Source organism: Tamandua tetradactyla, chromosome 13 (assembly GCF_023851605.1).
Source record: "Tamandua tetradactyla isolate mTamTet1 chromosome 13, mTamTet1.pri, whole genome shotgun sequence".
NCBI lineage: Eukaryota > Metazoa > Chordata > Mammalia > Pilosa > Myrmecophagidae > Tamandua > Tamandua tetradactyla.
The window spans coordinates 27724078-27751699 of NC_135339.1; the positions used below are offsets into that span (position 1 = coordinate 27724078).

At 47.5% G+C, this 27622-nt stretch overlaps 1 protein-coding gene across 8 annotated transcripts in view; it reads right to left on the reverse strand.

Annotated features, from left to right (window-relative positions):
* Positions 1–27622, reverse strand: part of HK1 (hexokinase 1) — a 156831-nt gene that overhangs the window by 76120 nt on the left and 53089 nt on the right. The window contains exon 1 of one of the 8 annotated variants that reach the window (XM_077125063.1): positions 25670–25889. The exons of 6 other annotated variants lie outside the window; for them this stretch is intronic. In XM_077125063.1, coding sequence (XP_076981178.1) covers positions 25670–25729 — 60 coding nt within the window. In that variant the 5' untranslated portion in view covers positions 25730–25889. Of the gene's footprint in view, positions 1–22002; positions 22165–25669; positions 25890–27622 lie in introns of those variants that run through there. One more of the 8 variants, XM_077125062.1, reaches the window with a different exon arrangement.

Consider the following 27622-nt stretch of genomic DNA (forward strand, 5'->3'; position numbering starts at 1 on the left):
ATTTTAGTCTCCAGTATCTTATAGTACCTAGAAGTAAAAATCTAAAATTGTAGAATTGTAACCCATACTAAACTCTGAAATCTGTTCTGGTTTAACAAATGAATATGACTGCTGAATCATTAAATTGATATTTATTTTAGTCTCCAGTATCTTAGAGTAGCTAGAAGTAAAAACCTAAAATTGTGGAATTATAACCCATACCAAACTCTGAAATCTGTTCTACAACTAACTGTTGTGCTATGCTTTGTAATTTATTGCTTTTTGTCTATTATTTTTTCCAAAAAAGAAAAAAAAAGTCAATTGTGATGATAAAAAATATTTATTCCTTCTAGTATCCTATATTCTGGAGCAGCTAGAAGGAAAAATCTGAGAAGATGATATGGTAGTCCATGACAAACTCTGGGATCTGTCCTGCAACTACTTGTTGAAGAGAGCTTTGAAAACTATTGTTTTTTTCTTTCTTTGCTTTGTATATATGGTATACTATACAATAAAAAAAAGTTTAAAAAAAAAGTGAGGTTGTTCACTCGCCATCAACTTTGTGACTTGGAGCAGTATTGTGAATGCTCTGAACCCCTGTTCAGAGGGGAACAGCTGAAACCAGGCGATCTGTACGGCTTCCATAAGAACACGATGGAGGCAGGTCTCTTTGTGTATCTTCACACCCCAGGCCTCCACATGACTCCTTCCTCTATGGAAGTAGCCATCCTCAAGTGGATGTCATGTGGCAGAGGGTAAGATGGGGGTCTGGAACCAGCCCCTGCATTCAGATCCCAGCCATCACTTACCAGCTGCATGAACCTCAATTTCCTCAACTGAAAAAGTGAGATAAGAAATAGGATCTAACACACAAGAAGTCACAAAGGCCAAATGAGCTGCAGAAGCATATAGAGCATAGCACTCAATGAACATCAGCTATGGGGCCAGTGGGTTTCCTAGGGCACAACTTCTAGGTACAAGGAAGTGATGGCCAAAGGGCTAGAACTCTTCAGAGAACATGGGCTGGAGGTCTATAGCACAGGGACCTTAATCCCACCCTCAGAAGCATGGGGACAGCCCCTGGGCTCCCAAACACATGTGCAATGCCCTGGGTGCCAGGGCCGATGTGCTCATAGCTCCAAGTTGGACCACTCTCCACTCCTACCCCTGACCAGACGAACCCAGTCTGCACGTCCTTCTGTGTTATCCACTTTCCTCCAGGTTCCCAGGCTCCTGATCTCAGACCCCCTAGGATAGGCAGAGAGGGAGGAATCATTCAGCCGCCAAGTGAGTTGCTGTTCTTCCTTCGCAGTATCTTACCATTTATTCTCTCAAAAAAAATGCTTACTGGGCATCTACGATAGGTCTGGCACTGGGCATCTATGATAGGTCTGGCACTGGGTTAGGGCCCTGTCTTCACAGCACCCATCTCATGGAGTCCACCAACAGACCTTTTGCCTCACCATTCATTCTTTTCCACTGCTAGTCAACATAAGTCCTGATAACCATGGACCTGATTACTGATGATTCAACCATTACAAAGGTTTTCCATCTCCAATCTCTCTCTCCCTCCCAGTCCATCCTCCATACCACATTAGCCTCTTTAAAGAACATACTTTAAAGAATAGTGAGAAAGGGGGAAAATTCAAAAAAAAAAAAGAGAACACACTGATCAATGCACTCCCCTGCTCAAAACCTCTCCATGTCTCCCCATTTCCAAGGCACCTAAGCTCTGCAGATTTGGCTCCAGACCCCTGAACTCCAACCAAACCATCTCTACCATTCCTGATAGGTGCCCAGGACCTTCCTGCTTCTTTTGTCATCTATTCCCAAAATAGTCCTCCTTCTCTGTCCAGCCATCCAAATTCTACCTGCCCTTTAAGGTTCAGATCAGATGTCCAAGTCTCTCTGGCTGGGCCCTGCATCCCTCAGCAAGACCTAGCCTAGATCATGGCTTTCAGCACCCATTACCTTGCCTGTGTCCATTCCATTAACTTTGACTTGCCAGGGCCCTACACAGAGTCCTGCACACACAGGGCGCCCAGCAGATGGAGAGGCAGATTTATGACCTGACAAAGCGGAAAAGACCTTGATGCTGATTGCTTCAAGAGCAACATCTCGTGCTCACTTTTCAGGATGGTTAGAAGTGTCCTGACTCAAGGACGGAGGCCCCAGCCTAGGTCATTTCTGCATATTTTGGTCCCAGGCAGCCTTCTCACTCTAGTGTCTCCATGTCTAGTGTCCCTCACTTCCCTCAGGCCCTGCATGTCTCCCCTCTCATGGATAATCTGATGAGAGCATCCCTAAAAGTTCTCTGCAAAGACAATCCCATCCCTGACCCTTAATCTCTCCTACTGCAACCACTTTTTCCTTTTCTTCTTGTGATAAAGCAATGCAACAAAGCACAATCACACACTACCTAGAGCTGAAACAGAAATTCCCAGAATCATGATTTGGGCTGAGAGCCACGCCCCAATTTAACCCCAAGACTGGTGTCAGAGCACCAACACAAGGTGCCTGATCAGCACAGGCCATGACATCATGAACCCCCAGTCTGGGGTGGGGTGGCAGCTATCATGATACGAGTGTGCAGGGGCAGCCAGGCAGACACACAGGCAACTCAACACAAATCAAGAAGGCTTCCTGATGATCATACGATAAGAATGTGTTTGTATGTGGTTATGTATCATAAATCAAAAATAAATAAATTTTTTTTAAAAATGGAAAAAAAAAAAAAGAAGAAGGCTTCCTCGAGGGGTGATGCGAAAGGCACAGCAAGAGCATGTGTGGAGGCCAAGGTGAAGGAGGGCGGTTTGTTCGGTAAACAGAAACAAATTCGGTATGAATCAAGCAGACAGCGTACGAAACGATGTAATTGGAAACAGTGAAGACTTGGATCCTGCAGGGCCTTAAAAGTCATATGAACACATTTATACTTGATCCAAAGGCCAATGGTGACCCTCAAAAGGGCTTTGCATTTTAGAAAGGTCAAGCTGTCTGGGTGGAGAATGGATGAGGCAGGAGCAAGACCATACAATAATAGTAACACAGCTCTTTAGCATTTTGGATATGCTTCTACTCCCACACTTAGCACACAGCATCATGACTCTCTCTTTTAATGACATGTCCATCTCTTCCAATCCTATTTGAGTTTCATGGGAAAAGGAAACAAATGTAATATACCTCTGAAACTCACCCACTGTCGTCTGGCACAAAGGAGAAATTCAATAAGCATCAGTTGGATGCTAGAATAATAAGTACTTGGCCACTGTATTGTGGTTTATAGAATATCAAGCTCTTTCACATACAATATATTATTTAATTTTTAAAACAACCGGCAGGGAGACATTCTTTATGCCCATTTTACAGTTGCAGAAACCAAGGCTCCAAGAAGCTAAGTGTCCCCACACTCAGTTTCTCCAGGTATATACTGAGCAACGGGTGAAGTGAGTGTGGGGACACAAATGGATATTTGCACACTGGTGTTTCTGGAGGCAGTGGTCCTGATCCACAATGAATGGAGGTGGCCTGAGGGTACAATAACTGAAGAATGAAAGAAGGAATTGTGGTGTATACATACAATGGACTACAGAGCGGCTGCAGGAAGGAATGAAGTTGTGAGGCATGTGACTAGGTGAGTTGAATGAAACGTCAAGAACAAAAAGACAAATATTATCAAACTCAATTATATGGACTAACTATAATATAAAAACCCAGTGAACTGAAGTCAAGAGCATGGGTTATCAGGTAAAGGGTGCTAGATTGATTGTAAGCTCTTACAGCAGTCCCATATACTCAGAAGGTGTACCTGTTAATTCTAAATTCTGAGATACTGAGCTATTTGTATACAACATGGTCATTCCCAGAAACTTCAGGTATTTATGTGACACCTGAGACTCAGAGTTAGAGCTCTGAAGCTATGAAAGTCAGCAGTACCCCAAACAAAAACTGTTTAAAAAGTTGAAAAAGTGATCAGACTTTGAGTCGAGAGATGAATGAAACTGATCTGGATAGGACTAAAGAATATCAGAATACAGGGCAAAGAATGATATTGTTCATATTTTAGGACTTAAACTTTTGTGTGAGACTAAAGGGAGAGATGTTTATTGGGTGTAAAATTTATATTTTGGGTAGTGCATTTCCTAATTTAACTTGTATGGTCAGTTTCGTTGAACACCATTAGTGTATGGAATCTTGAATAGAGCATGAGATTTTGTTGGTTTGTCCGGGTTAGTGCAGATAATAAATCCCCAATAAATCCCAGAGTAATTTGGGCAGTGAATAAAGAGGTATTTGCAAAATCCCCTTGGGGGAATGGGGAGAAAGGAGGAAATATTCAACTTCCCCATTTGGAGAATTTCTGATATTCTCACAAGCAGTGGAGACAACCAAATCAATAGGCCAAGCCCTCGATCTTGGGGTTCACCCCTATGAAATTTATTTCTGCAAAGGATAGGCTAAACCTACTTAAAATTAGGCCTAAGAGTCACCTCCACAGAACCTCTTTTGTTGCTCAGATGTGGCCTCTCTCTATAAGCCAACTCAGCAGGTAAACTCACTGCCCTCCCCCTTATTTGGGACATGACTCCCAGGGGTGTAACTCTCCCTGGCAACATGGGACAAAAATCCAGGGATGAGCTGGAAACTGGCCTCAAGGGATTTAGAAAGGCTTCTTGATCAAAAGGTGGAAGAGACAAATGAGACAAAATAAAGTTTCAGCGGCTGGGAGATTTCAAACAGAGTCAAATGATTATCCTGGAGGTTGTCCTTATGCATTATATAGATATCCTTTTTTAGTCTATGGTATGTTGGAGCGGGTGGAGGAAAGTACCTGCAACACTTGAGCTGTGTTCCAGTAGCCTTGGTTTTTTAACATGATTATATAAGATATAACATTTACAATGTAACTGTGATTGTGAAAACCTTGTGTCTGATGCTCCTTTTATCCAGGGTATGGACAGATGAGTTAAAAAATATAGATAAAAAAATAAATATATAATAGGGGGACAAAGGGTAAAATAAATTGGTTAGATGGAAATAGTAGTGGTCAATGAAAGGGAGGGGTGAGGGGTATGATAATGGATGGATTTTTTATTTTTTCTTTCTATTTCTTTTTCTGGAGTGATGCATATGTTCTAAAAAATGATCATGGTGATGAATACACAACTTTGTGATGATATTGTTAGCCACTGATTTTACACCACATACGGAATGTATGTGTGTGAAGATTTCTCAATAAAAATATTTTTTAAAAAATACTATGAAAATGAAACAATGTTATTTAGTAAATAGCTACTGTGCCTACCAAAGGCTTGGAGATAGAGCTTATGTTGGAAAAAAAAAAGAGGAAGTTTTGATGCTGCAAACATAGTAGTATTACTATGTTCTCCTTAATTTAACCAGGCCAGGAAAAATAAAATTAGAAGGAAACAACTTTTTCATTGCATGATTCTATGTTACTTAATGTCACTTTCATTCAAGACTTAAAGTCATTATCTTGTGTAGGAGTCCCACACTGTAAGAGATGCCTCACTATAAATAAAGTTAAGCATTGCAATTGAAAAAAAAAAAAAGCTAAGTGATTAGTTCAAAGTGCACAGCCCGGATATTCAAATCTTATACCTGCCGATCTAACACTCCTCCTTTCAAACAACCCCATCCTCTGGGGAAGGCTGGTCCTCCTACTGCGTGGAGGGCAGGCCCAAGGAAAGCTGCTGAGGCTTTCCAGCTGGACACAGAGAAGCTTCTAGAAAAAACAGGGCTCTCAGTAACTCCTCAAATCATCTTGCCTCCTAAACTGTAGTGCAGCTCAGCAGACAATCACTGATCTGAGAATCCCGATGGTTTGGGGCAGTCGAGTCTAGAAGATCAAATGAAAAAAAAGGTTGGGTACAAAGACGACAGCCTGGCTCCATGTTTCTGTGGAAGGAGGGCTTTTCCTCCTCTTTTTCAGTTCCATGAATCGTGCTGTAGCACATCCTCTCAAAAGAGATCTGGAAACTGGGACCAAAAGGGGGTACGACTTGGGCAGCGCTGGAAGTGAAACAGAAGCCCCTTGCATTCCGCTTGTACTGAGGCTAAGTGAAGCGAAGCCCTTTCCAGTGGTCCTTGGGAGCTGCAGGGGCGGGGGTGGTCTCTGAACCAGCATTTATCCTGGGACTAGGGCTGGCCAGGGGAGAAGTCACTCCACTGGTCCCCTCACAGTACCTGGCCAGGCAGGCTCAGGTGCAGGGCTCAGCAAATGCACACTAAATGGGCCGTGACCCTTTAAGTGGCCCAGGAAACATCAAAGCAAAGCACATGCCAGGAGGCATTTGCAGAATAGGCCCAGGGCCCAGAGCACCTAGCCCTGAGCTGAGCAAGGGGCCTCTTTCCCTTCCTTCCGATCAGCAACCCCGGCACGTGGCCAGGATGCCTCTGAACCCACCAGCCTCCGTTGGCCTAGGAAAGAGCCTGAGAATGCACAGTGGGTGGAAGGAAACAGGAAGGAAGGGCAAAAAGGGAAAAAAAACACTTCTGCCCATTTGCTCCAGGTCTTGGCAAGGCTGCACTCTGCAAGAAATCCATAAGAGAGCTGCTATTTCCTACAGAAGGTGGGGCCAAAAGTTTGTGGGCCTTTTGATTTTCCTATTTCTGTCTCTTTCTCCATGGCATCTCCTCTGCCCCCCCCTTCTCTGTCTCTCTCACACACACACACAAATGCACACACACACACATTTCTATAATCCTTCCCCTTCTCGTGGGACACTGCCCCCAAACCACTCTTGCTATACCACTTCAGCCAGACATCAGAGCCCTAAAATCCCCTGACCTTCCAGCTCCCCAGCCTCCACATCTTGGAGATGGAAAGAGCAAAGTGCAGGACCCTCTAGCTGCAGACCTCAGGCCTCTGGAACATCTGTCATAGGAGAGAGGCTCCTACAGCCCATGACTGGAATCACAGGCTCCTGGGTTCCCACTCTCACATATGGTGTCTAAAGCGGGTGTGTGGGACTCCAGCCAGGCGGGGAAGGAAATGGGGCTGTCTGGGGCCCCAGCCACCACACCCTGAGCTAGGTCCTGCAGACTCCTGCCTGACAAGGAATGCCATTCAGCCACCTGGGTCTCTTTCACCACTCCCTGAGGACAGGGCCCTTCTTTGTGTGGGTGCAGGGCTGCTAAAGGCAGAGGCTTCTGCCCAAATCTTGTCCAAATACTTGTCCTGAATTATCCTTCTTGTGGACCAAGAGGACCCTGAAGCTTTGAGCACCTCCAGGAGTTGGAACATGGGGAAGGGAGGAGGAGACAAAAGAGACAGCCATGTCAAAACCTCCTGGACCAGAGTCTTCAGCCAATGAAAGAACCAAATGGCCCAGCACGGAGCTAAACTCACAGATATTTCTGCGTCCCAACCTCAGCCCCACCTCCTGTACCCAAAAAGAACGCTGGCAAGCAGACCCAGGAGCAAAGGGGACATGGGCCAAAAACAAATCAAGACTGGACCTGCCCAAGTGAACAAGCCGGTCATGGCAGGAGGTGGTGGTAACCACTGGTAACTGGGCATATTTACCCCTTGCGGAAGGGGCCACAGCCATGGAAAATTCTCACTCCCTCTCTCATCCACTCTCCAAGGAGGTCGAGAATGAGGCAGAGCTAACAGATGTGACTGAAGCTGCTGGCCTTGAAAATGAACTTTTCCAGGGAGGCCTGATTTCACTTGCAAAGGAAGTTGGGAGCTGGCAGTGAAGGGTTAAGAGGCAGGCTTGCTGAAGGGCAGGGCAAAGATTTCAACACCGGATTCACTTCCCTTCTTAAAGAGACTGACTCAGGAGAAGGAATGGGTCCTGGGTGTACACAAAGGACTTTCACATATACTATCCCATCTGAACCTCACAGGAAGACAGAAAATGAGCTCATGGATCCAAAGTGTTAGCATGAAGTAGACACTTAATGTGCTAGTTACCTTTCTTCCTTCACAATAACCCAGTGAAGTAGGCAGGATATATATAATTATCTCCATTTTACAGGAGAGGAAATTGAGACCCAGTGACTCACCCAGTTACATAGTTTCTAAGTGGTAGCTTAGTCTAGAATCCAAGTCTTGTAACCTCTCATTTGGGGCTTCTCTTTAACCATCTCTATTCTTTCTCATATGGTAGAAAGAACATGGGATGTGGAGGAAGAGAGCTGGGTTCAAATGCAGAATCTGCCTCTTGTTAGCTGTGTGATTCTGGACAGATGACTTAACCTCTCTGAACCTTGGTGTCCTCACTTTTAAGACGGGGATAATAATATCTCCTCCTCAGAAGGGTACTGGGAGGATTTTAATAATGTGCTGAGAACAAAGGAAGCAGAAAGTATCATTTCCCTTTCTTTCATCCCTGTAAAAGTGACATAATCACATGTCCCCAACTCCTTTTATCTAAAATATCTAGAAAAAATACATCCAGCTGCCAAACATTATCATTATTGACCCATTTTGAGGAAGAGAAAACTAAAGCTAGGTGGCAATATGCCTGGAACCAGAGCAAATGAAAGATTTATGAGCAAACTTCCTTTGAAACATTTGCCCCATTTGGCTTAAAAAAAAAACTATAACAATAATATACAGTTATTATAAAAAATATTCTAACACATACATGCATAAAATAAAAACAACATTCCCAGGAATATCCCTACTAATTAAAGGTTTATGGTCTAGGATTGCTTTCATACTTAAATAAACATTCATACATACAGAGACTGGTGGGTTTTTTGTTGGTTGTTGTTTTGTTTTGTTTGGGTGCATGGTCCAGGAATCGAACCCGGGTCTCCTGCATTGAAGGCCAGCATTCTACCACTGAACCACCCGTGCACCCCAGAGAATGTTTTTTTTAACTTTGTCTTACAAAAACAGAATCAGATCATGAAGACTTTCTCCTTTGCAACCTGAACTCCACCTCCCCGTTTCTTTTGTGAACTGTCTCTAAGACTCCCACTAAGGCACTCGGCCTTGAGATTTCCTTGGCACACTGGCTGGTTCACGGGGCAGCAGGGACCAGGCACTGCAGACCCAGGCCCACCTCGGGCTTTGCTGTCCTGTCGGCCCCTCAGTCTCTCCATCTGCAACATGGGTATGTTCACTTTGATACACACTTCAGAGGGCACTTTTACTTGTGGGGCTTTACATCATTGGTCTGCACAGCTGCTGTCATCACTTCTAATTCCCAGAGGAAGAATCTAAGGGCCCAAAGAGGGTACCTGACTGGCCAAGGTGACCACCGGTCAGCAAAAGAAGCAAGTGGACACCAAGTTCCCCAATTCCTTGTCCAGTGCTCCTTCCTCTGTTCCTTCCTGCTTGGTTCAGGGAGAACGCACGTCTGGGATTTCGGGTGGTAGTACAGCCCCGGCCCCACGTGGCGGCTCCCTTGCAGAGAGCCCTAGTGGTCAGTGATTTTTAGGAGGCCTCATTCACCCTCCACCTGGGATCACAGCAGCTACAGGCTGCCTCATCTGCTCAGTTTCCCTTTTGCAAAATCCTGGGAAGGAAGTTTGAAGTAGAGTGAGTCCGGAATCTAGGACCAACCAGAGCCCACCCCTTGTTGTGGTTTGTGCTGACCCACTCCCTCCTCCCGGTGCTCAGCAAGGCCCCGACTCCTTCTTCCTGACTGCACTGGGCTCCTCAGGCCACCGGTCCCCCCTCGCTGCTGCAGGTGGCAGCTGAGGCCCCAGTGTCTCTGTCCTGCTCTTGGCAGCTGGCCTCAGAGCAGAGAGGGAGTTGGCCACAAGGAAGACATCTCTAACCTGGGTGGTTCCCCACAGGAGCCATTGACCCCCAGCACCCTCACGCCTCCCCCTCGGGTAATGTGGGGCCTTGACGGGGTTCTCCCCCCACTCCACACCCCACAAAGCTCCTTCCTCATAGACCCACTGAAGTCGGCTTCCGTGGCCTGCAAGCGGCCTCTTTGTCCCCCACTCCCTCTTTCACCCACCTCGAAGCTCACCTCCCCGGGCACGTATGCCATGGTGCGCCCCACCTACGCGGTCGGATCTTCTCCTCAGCATCCCCTCGGCCTTGGGTGTTCACCATGTAGGACTTCATTTGCCCCGGCAGACACGCCGCTGTGGGGGATCCTTTTCCAGGAGCCACGGCCGCGGGGGCATGGTCTGCATGCCCCCCTAGACCTCCCTGTATCCCCAAAGCCCTCAGGACGGTGCCTCCGAGCGGCTGCTTGGCTGGGCTGGGCCTAACCCGGGGAGGTCTCCAGAAGGGTTTGTTGGCTCAGATAAGGCCCGGGGAGTCCTCTTCCCCCAACAGCCCAGCCCATTTCCCCCAGCATTGGCCCCTCACCTCAGCCTCCCAGCGACCTGTGCAGAGGGGACGCTGTGTGGTGAGTTCCAGGCATTTTTAACCCTCCCCTTCCCCTCATGACATCTCCACTTCACAGCCGAGGCCCCGTGGAACACAGGAGGCCCCTAAGATGATCAGGATTCTTACACAGCTAGCCGAGCCTCCCAGACACTGCTGTGTTAGAGGAAAATAAATGCCAGTTTAGAGCCCCACCCCCACCCTGGCCCCGAGTGAAAGATCTGAGTGTGAATATGCCCAAAGCAAAAATGATCCTCTTTTCAAGCTTCATATACCTTTCAGTGCCTTCTCCATAATTGTACTTATGCTTCTGACCTGTTGTTCAGTTTCAATGAGCACGGACTTCACGCCTACCATGCACCACGTACTGTTCGGATGACTCTGCTCATTCACAATAAATCATGGGGAAATGAAATATTGAGGAAACTCAGGTTCTGGGAACGGAGGACAGGGCCCGCACTGGCCACATGGACCTACCATGATCCAAATCTGCACAGTTTGCATGGCAGGTTTTATCTACCACGCTTTACATTGGCAGGGCCTGAGGCTGCCCCAAAGCACCCAGGAGCCAGGGCAGCACCAGCCCAGGATCTCCAAATTGGGCACTCCTTCCCCTGCTCCCCAGACGCCTCTTGCTGCGAGGACCCGGATAAAACCAGGTCCTAGAAGGTCACAAGGGCCTCCTGGTGACCTTGACACCCGTAAGTAGGAGTTTCCTGGATAGTGAGTGACCCAGCCCTTGCCTAGGACGAGAACAAAGCTGTCACACTGAACTGGCTAAAAAGAAAGGAGGCACCGTCATGGAGAAGAGAAGAGCCCTGGAATGGGGCATGGCAAGAACAACAGGCTTAATTCTTAATGTCCCCCCAGATGGCTTGGGAAGGGGCCAGCCTCCAGACCTGCAATCCCCAGTGCTGAGCACCTCCAGACAAGGTGGAAAGAAGGACCTAAAGTGCGGGCAGTTTCACTTTCACTATGAGACAACCGGACCCCAATGCCATTGCAAATAAGGCTCACTTCCCGTCCACTCCCCCGGCCCTGGCAGGGCTGCAGTGGTGACGGTGGACCTGGCTAGACATTAAAAGACCTTCAAAAGCCACACTCCCTTTGTGACCTTGAGTAAGTCACTTCCATCCCTGTGTTTTCCCATCAATAAAACAGCAAAAATTAAAAATTCACCCTCTCACCCTCACGTATGGAGGGCATAGGAGTTCCATGACATTTTGAATTCCTCAGAATGCAGTCTTTTCAGAAACCAATTTGGGCAGTGGGAAAATGGACATACCAGCGGTCCATGAACCCTCGAGCCCTCACACACAATTGGAAGCAAAAGCAGCATGGCATCAAGATGCCCACCTCAGTTTGGGGGCTCTGGCCACCTGCCCTCTCCCATCCAGAAAGCTGCAATCCCCCACCTGGCTACTCAAGATGCCTCCAGGAGTATTCTGAGTGAATAATGACGATAACACCTGGCACTTGTATAATTATGCACTTAAAAGTGCTTCCATGTCCATTTTCTAATTTAATTCTCATTAATTAATCTCATCTAAAAGATAAGGAATCTGAGGCCCAGAGAGCTTGCTGGCCACCCAACAACTCTGCTGAAGCTGGAGGGGCCCTTCAGAGATAATGGGTTCCAGCCTCTGGATCTTATAGATGAGGAATCTGAGGTCAAGGGCCCACAGGAATTCAGTGCTTTAAATAAAACTCCGTCTAACAGAGTGCTGTTCCACAGAAATGCAATGCAAGCTGCATAAAGAATTTTCAATTTTCAACTAGCCACAATTTATAAAGCAAAAACAGGTGAAATTAACTTTAATGACCATGTTATTTGACCTAATATACCCAAAATATCATTCAAACATGTAATCAATATTCAACATTTTTAATATTTTATATTCTTTTTGTCCTATAAAGTCTTTGAAATCCTGTGTCTATTTTACACTTAACAGGACACTCAAAGCAGACTCACCACATTTCAAGTGCTCAACAGTCCCCTGTGGCTAGTGCCCTATAGCTAGATGAGTCAGCAATTCAGACTCAACCTTTTTTTTGGAAGCCCCTAGTGGAAGCTCCTACCTGGAGCCTCTAGGATGCAGTGGAATGAGCACTGCACTGAGAATCTGGGGTCCCAGTTCTCCATGCCTGGAGATGCCCTCTGGGGCCAGGCAGTCCTGGGTCCCCATCCTACCCCATACTTTCTGGACATGGGACCTAGATCACATCGATTCCACTTACTGAGCCTCGGTTGCCCTATATGGAAGATGCAGGAAGAAATGCCTACATCCAAGCTTGCTGGAAAGACTCAACCAAATCAAGCACATGAAAGTAGTTTGTAAAGGGAACAGAGCTTTGCAAATGTGAGGTTGTGTCTTTATTATAATTGCAACTTGGGTCTTCTAATCTACTCACTCCACCATCTAGAGAGAGTCCTGGAAGGCACCAGGAGACATCAGAGTAACGTGGTCAGGTTGGATAATATGGCTTTAAAGCAAGCCCCATCTGTCAATCAATAGGTGAAATCAATGGATGCTTTTAATACCATCAGGCCGAGAGGCAAGGTAAGAACCGGAACAGCCTCCTGGAGTGGGGGGCACTGCAGGGTAGGGAGCATTAGGGTCTTTCTGCAAATTGCTCTTATGGGGGTCCTCTCTTAAATGCAAACAAGGATGGGGGTAGGTAGGGTCATGTGAAAGGACTCAGGAAGGGATTTGAACACAAGAGGGAAATCTCCTGACACCTCACTGTAAATGATTTTATCGAAGAAATTTCTTTCCCAAGTGGGGGATGTTGGTCAACACTGACAGCGGGTGGGGAGAGGCAAGCAGAAGCAGAGAGCTGGTGTTAGGGAGGCACAAGAGATGGAAGCCAGGGGACCTAGGAGGTCCTGAGCTCGGTTCTACCCTCCCCAGCCCAGCTCTTTCTCTCCTTGGCTCTCAGTTTTGATAATTGCAGAATGAGAGCTGCTATGGTGGAAAGTACACTGAGTCTGGGGACCTGGGAGTGCTCCTATCCCCATCACTAATGAGCTGTGTGGGTATGCGCTTGGCACTTCCACTTGGCACCCTCAGTACCATTTCTAATGGAGATGCTGCTGCCACCCTCAATGTGGTTAAAAGCAAGGTTCTCCCTTGGTATAGACCCAGGAGAAACTAAACCATGACCACACAAAAAGTCTTGCACATAGTGTTCATAGCAGTATTATTCATAATAGCCAAAAGATGGAAAGAACTAAAGTATCTATCAATAGATATGTGGTATAGCCACATTTACAATGGAATATTATTCAGCCATATAAAAGAGGTACTGATGCAAGAGTGGAAGAACCTTGAAAATACTATGCCAAGTGTAAGAAGTCAGATACAAAAGGCTACTTATTGTATGATTCCATATATTTGAAATGTCCAGAATAGGCAAATCCATGGAGACAGAAAGTAGATTTGGGGTTGCCAAGAACTAAGGAGTGACTGTTTAATATGTATGGGGTTTCTTTTGAGGGTGATAAAAATGTTCTGGAGTTAGATGGTGGTGATGGTTGTACAACTTCTAGAAACCACTGAATTGTATACTTTAAAATGGTTAAAATGGAGAATTTCACGGTATGTGAATTAGATCTCAATAACAAAATAGAAGAAGAGCAAAATTTTGCCAAGGGCCTTGATGGGTCTGCATATTGGCTCTACCACTTATAACGACTCTTAGGGTCCTTATTCCAGAAGTGGCGATGATAACAGTGCCCCACACGGGCCTTATGGGGGTACAGAGAGATAAGGCTCAAAACAAGCATAGCCCAGTACCTGACAGAAAACGTGATGGGAATTACATGCTGGCTTCAATAGTAATAATTATTAAATGAGACTTATGTTGAGAAAAGACAGGCATTTAATACCTCTCTTCCTTCTAGGACCCCTCAAGGACTCATCTTCTGTGAGGCTCTATCCAAGCCAATGGGATCAAGATGAACAGGCACCGCCCCCATCCCTTCTTTTTTTTTTTTTAACATGGGCAGGCACCGGGAATCGAACCCAGGTCCTCGGGCTTGGCAGGCAAGCATTCTTACCTGCTGAGCCACCGTGGCCCGCCCCCCATCCCTTCTACATGGGACATGACTCCCAGGGATGATCCTGGCCCTGGCATCATAAGATTGACAATGCCTTCTTGACCAAAAGGGGGAAAAGAAATGAAACAAAATAAAATTTCAGTGGCTGAGAGATTTCAAATGGAGTAGAGAGGTCATTTTGGAGGTTACTCTTAGACAAGCTTCAGCTGGATACTACAGATTGTCACAATATGCCAAGCCCCAACCAACAGTATTCCTGAAAACCCTAAAGAATACCCTGGGCTCTATCTAAGACTCTATAAAAATTTTAGTTAGTACATTTATTTTTTCAGACTCTTAAGGCCTCCCGATTATTCCTATGCCAGACAAAACCTGAAGTGCAAACCTGAAGTGTACCAGTCTCTGCAAGAACATCAACCAGTCTCACTCCTCTACCCCATTAGCTCAACATCCCTTTCTAACATGAAGAAGTTAAAATGGTCATTGCTCAGATATGCCTGAACACTGAGAGAATGTTCAAATCAGAGGGGGGAGGTGGAACTGAGAAAGTAGGATTTAACAAATGACTTTGACTAATGACTCATTATATAGCTATTTCTTTTTAGTTGCTAGTGTATTAGAACAGCCAGAAGGAAATACCTGAAATCGTTGAACCGTAATCCAGTTGCCTTGACCTTTGATAATGATTGTGTATCATATATAGCTTTTATGGTGTGACTGTGTGACTGTGTGACTGTAAAAACCTTGGGGCTATACCACTGATTGTGGAATTTGGATGATTATATGTTACGCGAATATACAATATATCTCAATAAAATTGTATTTAATAAGAAAAAGCCTTGTCGACTGACATTCCCTTTATCCAGAATACAGATAGATGAGTAACAAAATAAAACATGAACAATAATAATAGGTCAGGAATATGGGGGAAAATATCCCTGCATAATACAGTTTATTGTACTACTTAATCTTTCATCAATTGTAACAAATACAACTACTGTTAAAAAAACAGTAGAATTACACAAAAAAAGAAGAAATGATCCACTTTTGGAGATTTTAGAAAATCATTCATTTACAGTATAAATTACTTTGGAAATTTAATGTATTCAATTAATGTTACTGAACTGTACACTTAGAAATGGTTAAAATGGCAAAGTTTATGATATATGTTACCCCAATAAAATTTTATTTAATTTTTTTTTTAAAAAGATGAATAGGAGCCAGCATTTTCTGCCTCACCTGGACCACTGGGCTTGTGTTTGCAAAGTACTAAGCTGCAGACTCCCCATTTCAGTTTTCCCTGCACAGAGTGGGGAGGGAAAGGTGGATTAGAGCTACCCTCTCCTTTTACGGAAGCCAGTCTGAGAGAGGCGGCTGGCTTTCTCTGAACAGTTTTCTCTGAACAGAGTGAGGCATGTTTAGGGAACAGATAAGCCTGCCCGGGTAGGGTCCACCCAGGAAGAGAGAATGCAAGCAAAAGCAAGCATGCGTAAGTGTTTTAATTCCCAGAAAAGTTTAACGGATTCACACTACAGCCCAAAAGGCCAGAAAGAGTTATCATAAGCCTCTTCTCTGCATCTGCCCCCTCCCAATAGAGCTGAGTGATGTTTCTAGCGGCAGCCAGTGGGGCTGGCCACAGTGAGGGCTGTCAGCTTAACTCAGTAAGACTTTACAACGACTGTGTTTGATAAGGTAAAATAAGAAATGGGCTAATTTTAAACTAAGCTTCAGTGCCATAATATGAATGGAAATGACTACGAAAAGAAACAGACTCTAAAAATTATCTATTCAAAAAGTTTAAAGGTCCGAACGTACCAAGGGCTGGCACAGAACAACAGGGACTCACACACACTTCTGATGGGATTGTAAATTGCCAAGACCATGGAGGACAGCAATTTGTAAAATCTTATAAATGGGAAGATGCGCGCGCACACCCCCTTAGCAATTCCAGCCCTGGTGCCCAGCCCAACACCCACCGAAGCTCTCGCATGCGCACTGGAGGACAGGTGCCGCAGAACACTCACTCTGGCATTCTTCGTAATTTGAAAAATTAGAAACCCAAACGTCCATCCACAGAAGACTGGATAAACTAACTATGACTTATTTATGCAATGGAGAGGATAGAGCAACTTAAATTAATGAAACAAGAGCTACATGGATCCGTGTGGGGAAAAAAAGTCTCAAAAATAATGTCAAGCTAAAAAAGGTGAGCTGCAGAAGGATATATACAGAACGGTATCATTTATAAAAGTTTAAAACCCATGTAAAGCAATACTATATATTGTTTAAAGACACATGCATATCCCATGAACCCACTGCCACAATCAAGAGGGTGAACATGCCCCACAAAATTTCCTCTTGCCCCTTGGTCATCCCTCCCTCACACTCCTTCCCACCTTCTCCCACTCCCATCCCAGGCAACCATTGAGCTGCTTTCTTTCACTATAGATTACTTTGCATTTTCTAGAATTCTATATAAATGAAATTATACTGTAAAAAACAAAAAGATACGTGCATATGTAACAAGAGGATAAAAACAAACGTGGAAATGCTAAACACCGATTCAGGACAAATGTCACCTCTGGAGGGAGGGGAAGCAGATGGGATCAGTCGCAGGTATGGAAGGGGCTTCAGTGATATCTGCAATGTTTTATTTCTTAAGCTGAGTGGGGGGTACCCAGGGGGTTGTTATGTGAACCTTGATATTGCTTATGCACCTAAAATACTTCATAATTTAAAAATTAACTCATATATATCAATTTGTGGGGGACAGAATTAAAATACAAGTTCCACAGTAAAGCATTAAAATCTTTCCTAAGGGAAAGAAAGTAGAGACAGCAAGAACAGTCCCTGGGATCCCATTCCTGATTTTCCTGTGACCTTAGGAAAGTCACTTATGTCCTCCGGGTGGGCCTCCGGTGTCCGCTTCTAAATGAAGAATAAAATCTCTGTCTTCCATCTGCAGCAGACAAGGCAGTCACGGATAAACACTTCCTGTCATGACAACCTCACCCAGGGTTTTTAAAAATCCAATAACACACACTCATGTATGTTATCATAACTGGAAGTATTGTTTTATATACATATATAATAAAATGATTACTGATACCTGACATGACACCCATAAAGTGGGTGTTGCTCAGGAAACAACTTCTCATTAAGAAGAGAGAAAGATATTGCTTTTTGTGTGTAATAAGAAAAAAAAGAGAGAGAGAGAGAGAGAGAGAAAGCCCAGGCCACACAGGTGCTTCCGTGGTAGAATGTTCGCCTTTCATGCGGGAGACCCAGGTTCGATTCCCGGACCATGCACCACTCCTCCTACCCTCCCCCTCCAAAAAAAAGAGAGAAACCCTAAAGAGAAACAAAAGCTACATTTTGTTAGTATCAATTGGCTCTGCCTTACAAAGTTTCTAAGTATAACACCCCATTTGTATTGCTTACAAGACAATGTCGTTCTCAGAAGTAAAAACAGTTAAAGCTTTAAAGCTTTACCTATTTTTCTTTAAGATCAGATACAATGAACACAATGTATAGTTAAGTGGCTGCCTACAATCCTGATATTAGGGGGTCAGTAGGCTGGAAGGCAGTGGGCACCTGTCCTGCTTCCCCAACCAGACTAACCTCCACCCACCTTCCCCAAGTTTGACAGCAGGGAGAGGGGACAGCTTCCCCGGGCACTTAACAGACCAGCATCTAAGTCCTGGCTTTGGGGGTTCCTAAAATAGTGATCCCCCAATCCAGATCTGTTCCTTCCCCACTTCCCATTTCACGTGTTCTCATAGAAGTTAATGCTTTGCACATGACACAACTGACAGCAAATATTTATGCTCGGTGAGATTAGGGGCCATTTCTGTCTGATTTCTAGTTCCTGCCCCAACTTAGCTCAGTACCTCAAACATATAACAAACATGAAGAGATGAGTATGTTCCAGTGATCGGATTTGATTCTAAGGATCTTTGCTCAGTAAGAGAGAGGTGCCACGAGCCTGGCCACACCTGCTTCCTGAACAGAGGGGCAGGGCTGCCTCTCTCCATCCAGCCTCCCAGGGGCCTCCTCCGGCTCGGTCAGGAGCTGACTGCAGTGGCTAATTCCACCAGCCAGGAATCCCTGATTGTAGACACACACGGAGACAGTACCAGCCACGCCACATCAGTCTTTTTTTAGGAGAAAGCTGCCCATGTCCTCTCAGGAGAACAGCAGGGACGTGGGAAGACAGCAGCATAGCCAGATGTGAAACCCCTCACACCCACCCACTTTCCCAGCTGACTCCTTCACAACATTCCCAAATTATGAAACCAAACAGGATGCTGCGGCTTCTTGTGGAACCCCTAGCAACATCAAAGGTAGAGGGGACAGGGATTATGAAATGAAGATTTGCCAAGGAGCAACATTCTCACCAGATATTTATACAACACCAGACAGAAAGGCGTACAAGACATTTTTTGTAATTTTCTCTCCCTCACTCTGAGCAATAAGGAAGGGGCAATTTTTTTTAATGATTGACTTTGCAGCTGGGGCACATGGATTCAGAGGAAATGGACCCTTTAATTGCTAAGCACACCGACGCCTTTTTCTTGGGCCAGCACTGGATGACTCCTGGGCTTGGCCATTGGACAACTCTCACCTGCCTGATCGGAATTACGCAGGGTCCTGGGATCAGACCCAGAGAAAATCCACTGGTGTTTGCTCACCACTGACAACCCCAGAAGAAGCAAAGTGGAGCATCTCTTTAAAGGCCAGGTTCTTTCCTTCCTGAACCCATCTCCTTTTCCTAATCAAACACAGCACTCTGCAATCCTTCATCCTCCAGGCTCCGAACGGAGTGGAAGAAGCTGGACAGATTAGAGGCACGTTAAAGGTATTTTGAGGCCAAGGGACCCAGGCTCTAGCTGCAGAATATGCAGATGCTGGGATCCTCAGGAATGGAATCTTTCACAGGCACATACGTGCCTTCCTTTCCTCCAAAGAGCACTACAAGAGTGAAGGGAAAATGCATGTTTTGTGCTCCAGGCTAACCTAATGTCAGGACATCATTTTCATGACACTCTATTAGCCAATATTATGTAGAGCCAGTCTGGAAAGTGGGGCCCCCAAGCCTGGAATCTGGACCTTTTAAACTGTTTTAACTCAAAATATATATGTGTGTGTATATATATATATATTTGTTTGTTTGTTTGTTTTTTGGCATAGGCAGGCACCAGGAATAGAAACCAGTCTCTAGCATCTGCATATTCTGCAGCTAGAGCCTGGGTCCCTTGGCCTCAAAATACTTTTAACGTGCCTCTAATCTGTCCACTGAGCCACCGTCGTACCGCCCAGAATATATTTTATGATATTAAATTACTGATGTGCCTCAAAGAGTAATGGGGAAAGAAATGACTCCCCAGCCGTGATTATCTCAGAATCCTGAACAATCCCCAACTTTCCCCACTTCCTCAGGCCTGGGGGAGTGAGAGGTGGGGAAATGCCAGGTCTGCCACTGAGACCTGCTATCCTGGGGAGCTGCCCTGGGGCTAGAGAGCGAAATCAAACTGGGTCCCCAAGGGGTTGCAGGCATGGCATAAAAAGTCTTTACTGAGGTTCAAGAAAGCCATCTAGTTTTTAGGAAATCTCCTTGACAAACAATACTGTCTGGCCAAAGCTTAAGCCCCACCTCCAGCAAGGTTCTGAGGCCCAGAGGGGGAGGGGACATCAGAATAACAATGTCACAGGGAGAAAGGATTTAAGGATCCAGTGACTCCAAAACCACACACACAAAAACCTACAGCAGCCTGGTAGACAGAATAAATGTGTAAATCAGGCTGCCCAACAGTTGGAGAGAGCTCTGGGGGCCATGTTAGACATCACATGCCTGATAAAGCAGACCTCAAGGGGTGCAATCCACCTTAAGGGGCCAGAGGTCACGTGGGTTGTGGTGCATGTGGATGCCGGAGGTTTACAAGGTCACCGCCACCCCACCCCAGTATGCTGTCTGCAGCTACAGAGGGCACCGTGCAGAAGGAGGGCAGTGAACTCTTTTTGACTTCAGAGGCCTGATCTGGGCATGCCTTGTAGTGCTGGGAGGTCTGTCTCCACATTTAATGTCCCCCCTGTGGAATGGAAAGAGCGCCAAAGATGTACAACATCACGGAAGAAAACTTGTGAAATTTAAACATTGTCACTCTCCTCTCCCAGAGTTCAGTGGCCAGAAGGGAACTCCAGGAAGCAACCGTGAGGTCCCCTGGTTTGGCAGCTCAGAGTCACTGGCCCTTAAAGTGATGATGGACCATGGAGATGAGCGGAACTCACAGAACTGACTCCCAGGCCTGCGAAGGATCCCAGGAGGCTGCCCCAGGGGCTCTGTCTCTCACCATCAACTCCCTCTGACTTCCAAGAGGAGACTGGTCAAGTTTCCCGGAGGAAGGAGGTGGGAGTCCTGGGTCCCCACCCTGAGTCCTTGCCCTCGCGCTGCCTCTAACTGGCTGGGTGACCTTGATGAGGTCATTGCCCTCGGCAGGCCTGCTTTCTACCGTGGGGGAGGGGTGTCTTCTTAGGTGTATGCAAAGAGCACTGCCATTCTGTGGCTTGCAGGGCGGGAAATTAAGGCTGCTGCTTCTGCCTTTCGCCCACAGGTAGCACTATACCAGTCAGGTTGACTTTTTACATCCATCCCAGCTTGCCTGGGCAATAACATCACCTGCTCCAAGGGTGGGTGGGTCAGGAACCTGTGCCACACCTGGCACTGATAAAACAGGCATCCTTCCCTACAGCCTAGACTATTTCTTGAAAACTCGGTAGTAAAATTGGCAGAAACCTGCCAGTGGGCAATATTTCACCCATGACAGATGTCAAAGGCAGCAACATCTCCAGATAGGAATACGCCATCATGTACAAGTACATACATGTTACAAACCATATGTGTCAAGGCCTACATCCAACTCAAATGACCAAAGTCTCTTTATTTGAGCTCCCAGAGCTGGTTAGAAATTACAGCGTAGGAGAGCTGTCACGTAGAGGAATAAAAAAATTCCATTCAGACGTGCAGCTCCAGACCTGAGGCCTATGAGCAAAGTTTCCCGTGGCTTCAGCGCCCCTCCCGGTTCTGGGAAGCCGGGTTTGTCACCCAGACTGGTCACCCCATCCTCTGATTAACGAGCAGTCGCAGCAGCTGGGGGAGCCCAGTGACAGTCTTTCCGGGGCACGGGGCACCCGGCGCCCTCCGCTGGAAACCCCAAATATGGGATGGCTGGCCTCCAGCCAGCACTCCCGCCTACTGTTCGCTCAGCTCCCCAGCATCTCGGTCATCACACCTCCGCCCACGGCGCTCGGACCCTTCCACACGAGCGCTGTGGACCGGCCAGTGGGTCCCCACGCAGCCACCTCCTCGCACGGCCCATCTGACATCCACAGCCCGTTTCAAGGACACTGCAGCAAGCAGCCCAGTCTCGGGGGTCAGCCGCCCACCCCTCACACACACCCACACCGACAATGCCGGAGAGGATCGAAGCGAGAAGCCTTCCCCACCGCCCCGCAGGCCAAGCCAGTGCTGGCCCGGGGGAGGATGGGAGCGCGTGGATGGAGGCGGCGACCGCGAGCGGATGCCGGAATGCACTGCTGCGGCCAGGGCGCCCGGCGGCGGTGCCCGACGGGAACTCACCTTTTTGACTTGGTCATCCTTCAGCTGGGTGAAGTAATAGGCTAGGAGCTGCGCGGCGAGCATGCTGGTGGTCACGGGCGCGGGGCGGCAGGCGTGGGGCCGGCGTCTGTCCTCCGCAGCCGGGACGAACAGTGGTCCTCGGGCGGCTGCTCGGCAGCTCCTCCTCCTCCTCCCGCGGCTCCTCCCCCACGGCCCGGGGCTAGGCGGCGGCTCCGCGAGCTCGCTCCCTCCCTCCGCGCTCGCGTCCCCGGGAGGGTGACAGCCGCGAGCCGGCCCACCTCCTCCGCGCCCATTGGCTGCGGCACGCCTCAGCAGCGCAGGGCGGTGGCGCCCGGGCTGGAGAAGGGCGGCGCGGCGATCGCTCCCTCCTTCGCCGGAAAGGGGGCGGGGAACACTGCGAAATCCCCCAAAGCCGGGCAGACCCTGCACGTCCCCCACGTAGGGAGCCGGTGCGGGGGCCGGGAGGTTCTCTCACGCGCACGGTTCCGAGTGGCGGCGCCCGGGCGGGCGGGGCGCTGGGCTCCGGGAAGAGCGCGGGGCGGCGGGGCTCCCCTGAGAGCGTTTGCTGCTGGCATTGGGACAGCTAAGAGCAGGCTGTCCCCTTCCTCGGAAAGTAGACCTCAGCCCCGGGAGTTCTGAGGAAAGGGAGACGCCGGGAGGGAGTTTGCAGAAATGGACATGGAAAGCCGGCCAGACTGTGCCGGAGGAAGCCGGAGCCAGGGGAGAACACCGGGTCGCCGCGCCTGCCTGCTCTTGCGAGTCCAGAGCAGGGGCGCGGCGCCCCTCCTGGCCCCTCAGGCGCAGCGCATCACCCCCTCTCCTCGCGCCCGCCCGACCTAATCTTCGGCTGGCGGATTTCCATTACTCAAAACAGTGCGACGCCCAGTAGCACCCGCCTCTGAGTAGCCGACTCTCCCGTGGCTCTAGGTGAAGGCGTCCGCCCGCTGGGCGGGACCTGGGTGCAGGCCTCTCTTGGGCACCCAGGCCTTTCAGACTTGGGAGGACAATTCAAGCTTCCTTCCCAGATGCCATATTTTTAATAGAGCCGTTTGTGTGTACAGGAAGTTAGCTGGGGTGGGAGGGATCCCTAGAAAACCATTCAGCTTCAAAGGGGGGGAGGGGAGTGATAGTAGCACAACGTTGTAAATGTAATTAATGCCGCTGGATTGTACACTTAAAGATGATTAAAACACTAAAACTAAAGAAAGGGGGATTGCAGATTTAGAGGTATTTATGCTAGTACTAGAACTGATGACTAGCGTAGGATTCTTAGATTCATTGCTTTGTGCGCCAACACTGCTAGGAGCTTTACTGCTTTATAAGACAACGTGTCGAGCTCAAAAATACAGAGGAGTGGTTACTATCTTTATAAGATAACGTGTTGAGCTCAAAAATACAGAGGAGTGGTTACTATTCAGCTTCTACAGGTAAGGCCACTGAGGCTCAGTGATGCCACATATCTTACTGGACTTGACACAGCCGGGAAGTTGTATATCTGGGATTGGACCTTGGGTCTGTCTTCACAGCCAGTGCTCTCACTCCTGGGTTTTGCTGTCCTCCCAGTTGAGTGTCTCTGCATCTGCCTAAATAGTCCACATTCCTGGGTACCCTTTGCCAGTGGAGATAATAGATTGGGGGCCTCTGCTGACAGGCTAATACCCTGGAATGAAGGGCTACACCATGTGATGCCTTGAGATTGCCAGAGCCCAACTGCCCCCCTCTAACCCAGCCCCAGATCCTGTGAGTCCCTAGCCATGCCTAGCAAGAATACCCTGGAGTTAGGGGACAACCCTCCTTATGAACCCTAGGATCCGGACAGCTGCCAACAGCACCTGGAAAGAAGAAGCTAGACCTGACCTTTGCAACCTTGGGTCCGGAGTGCAGCCCTCACTCACTGGCCTTATGGCCGTGGCACCCTGAGTAACGGCACTGAGCACTGAGCCTGAGTCCATCCCCTTTTTGAAATATTTTAAATACTATAAATAAAATACCTGCCCATAATATATACTTAGTACATGGCAGGTATCATAGGTGTTGAGGTTTAAGCTTCAGGACTACTCAATTGCATTTGACCTTTTCTGGGTCTTGGGAGGACATAGCAGTTTTATATTTGAAATTTTGAATTCCTTTCCCAAGAGGTTCCCTAAAATTATTTAAAAGCTTTACTCCCCACTGTGTTGGTTTGAATCTGCTGTGTCCCCCAGGGAAGCCAAGTTCTTTAATCTTCATTCAATATTGCTGGGTGGGAGCTTTTTGATTATTTCCGTGGAGATGTGTCTCCACCCATTCAAGGTGGAGTTGCTTACCAGAGCCCTTTAAGAGGAAACCATTTAGGAAAAAGCTGTAGAGCCAGAAGAGCCCCTGGAACCAACAGAGCCAATAGAACAGACAGAGCTCTGGGAAAGCCATTGAAGAGAAAGTCAGTAGATCTTGCCATGTGCCTTTCTGACTGAGAGAGAAACCCTGAACTTCACAGGCTTTCTTGAACCAAGGCATCTTTCTCTGAATGCCTTAGATTGGATGTTTTTATAGCCCTGCTTTAATTTGGACATTTTCACAGCCTTGGAAATGTAAACTCGCAACAATAAATTCCCCTTTTTAAAAGCCATTCTGTTTCTGGTATATCACACTCCATCAGCTTTCAAACTAAAACAGCCACACAACCTGAATCTTGGATATTATTATAAGCACCCATGAAACACTTATACTACCTTCATGGCCATAAAGCAAAATTGTGTGAATGAGAACAAGATGGTCGTTCTCCAGTGCCATCTGATTTGAGTCCTGCAAATGTAATTCTGTAAAACTTTCAAGGCTGGCAGCTCCTTGAGGGTGGAGGACCATATTTTGCTAATTGCACTGTCTCCCCCAACTAGCCTGGCATGCAGTGGGTAGAATGAGCAGGGTGCAGTTATCAGGAGCATGCCCTTAACCCAGCCTCCACTATGACTGTGATCTCTTATCTGAGCCTGATGGAGTCAGGGAGAAGCTGACCCCTCAAATGACTAGACTACCCTGAGATCTTCCATCCCAGGCAGGAATGAAAAGCCTACCTTGCTTTTTCTTCCCTGGCCTTGGAGAGAGCAGCTACTTCTCAAGGTGACTCCCTTCTTCCCCACTCCCCCCCTCCCCCAATACAGCCAGGTCCAAAGGCTTTTCGGTAGTTCCTGAGAAATGTCTCTAGGCCTGACTTACTGCCTCCTCTCATTCCCCAAGCCTAATCACCCCATGCCAGAAATATTATAAGAGTCTTCTGCCTATCCTCCCTGGTTCCTGGCTTCCCGCCATCCAAGCCATTCCAAGCACCAGGCCACATTAATCCTGCTAAAAAGCAGCCTAATCACATCACGACCCTGCCCAAAATCCCTCAATGGCCCCCTTCCTCTCCAGTGGAGCCAATTTAAACATCTCTGCCAGGTTGCTGAGGGCATTTGTAATCTGACACTCTCAAATTTATCCCTTCCTCCCACTGTTGGCCACAGCCAGGCCAGACCAATTTCCCACTGTCCTCAGCCCTTTTGAGGTCGTTCTGTTTGAACCCTTGTTCATATTTCCTTCTTTGCCCTCCCTTCCCCACTCACCTCTACCTGACCAATTAACCCTCTCTGACCAAAGGCCCAGCTCTCCCGCCTTCCCCAGAAAGCCCTCTCTGACCACATCTACTTACCCCAGCTTCCCAGGCCTTGGAACTCCCACAGGGCAAACTTAGACTGTGCCCCGAGTCCATCTAGATGTAGACCAATACTCTTCTTTACAGGTGAGGGCCCTGAGGCACAGCAGGTGAGCCATCTTGTCCAGCATCGGGTTGCAGTCGAGTTTGGCCTCAAACCCAGTTCTGATGCCCAGCCAGAGTTCTGTCCATCCTTCCCCACAACCTCACGGCAGCCTGTGCCTCAGATAAGTAATACTGAGTCATGACGGCCTGCCTGATATTGCTTACTGTCTTCTTGGGGGCCCTGTCTTATCTGCTCCAATCAGACAGAACTTCCTGAGGCCAGGGCCGCTGCTGCACTTCTTTTGTCCCCCCCACCACCACTGGGCTTGCCGCTGAGCCTGTGTTCCCTCTGTCATACCGATTACCACCTCATGCATTTCTATATTTTTCTGCCTTGTTTTTGCTGTCACTGAGCTCTTAGACTCCAGGTAAACCCACTTGCCCAATACTCCCTGGGCCTTCAGAAAAAGCAGCAAAGACCTCCTTAGTTCCACATGTTTCCTTCCCTCTCCCGCTAGATGACCCTCCCCTCCCTACCTTTATTCCCCTGGATTTTTCTTCATACATCTGCTCTCATTCCCGTGACTCTACCCCACCAAACCCTCCTGCCTATAAGAGAGCACAGGCTGCAGCTAAGGCTGTCACAACAGTCCCATGAATGTCTGTAACAACTGAAATCTGACCCACCCATGGCACCGGGAATGTTTCTCCAGAAATTTTCTCCAATGGATCGAAACTCTTCCCCAGTAGACAGGAGCACACTTGTCACAAGAATATGACTGCAAAACGTTTGGCAGATTACAGGGCAGTTTCTCGTGATAACAGCCCAGGGAGGTCAGAAGGGCAAATATCATTATTCCCACTTAATCATCAATGAGGCTCTGGAGGTTATAGAGCTTGTTTAAGCTCAAACATAGTGAGGAAAGAAAAAAATTTCAGTCCAGTGCCCAAACCACTGCAATGTCTTCCAACCCTGACACCATTTGGAACTCTCTTGCTCAGCACAAACCAAGAGAAGGAAAAGAAGGGCTCTGACCCAGAGCTTGTATTACTGAGATCGATGGTTTTCAACGTGGCTGCACAAGTGAATCACCTAGAGGGCTTTGAAAAATGCTGACATCCAGGCCCCAACGCCAGAGGTGGTGAATGAACCAATCCTGGGGTGCAGTCTGGACATTTTTTAAAAGTTCCCCAGGTGACTCTCAGCAACTGCCAGAATTGAAAGCCAAGGCTCCGATTTGGAGCCTGAGATTCCACAGAAATTTCTTTAGGAAATTTCAGCAATGAATAAACCTATGTTTTTAGGGGCCTCTCTTGGATGACGCCGAAGGCAGTTCCTCCAGGACTGTTGGTGGCTTTGTGGCTATGGAGTAAACTGGGCTGAAAGTTAATCGTGACCTTCTCAGCTTTGCAGACAGCTCTGCTGCCTTGCCTGCCTGAGAAGGCTCAGCCCCCAGAGTGAGCCCCCCGAGTTCTAAAATCAGTCTCTCAGCCTTTCCCTTTCCCTCCTTCCTTTGCCCAAAGTTCTACCTTCCAGCAACATCCTAACAACCATCATGCTGAAAAGCGACCTCTAACACACCTTATTTAACCCATCTGGTGTTTTGTAAATATGGGCCAACAATAAAAAAGTTTCACTTTAAAATCCAGGTTTCTGGCATCTAAAGTGTGGCTACAGAGGACCCACATTACCAAGTGGCAACAATCAGCAGCCGCTGCTGTTTGTGGCGGGCCCTGGCCCCACCCAGCCCACCCTACCGACTGGCCCCTGGAAACATCTACATTTTCAAGTCCTGATGCCCGGAGGTTACAGGCAGAATGCCTAAGGTAATAGGGCAAGGAATAGGGTGAGGCAAGAGCTGTGTCATTTAAATCTGGCTCCCACATCTTGCACCCTAGGCAACT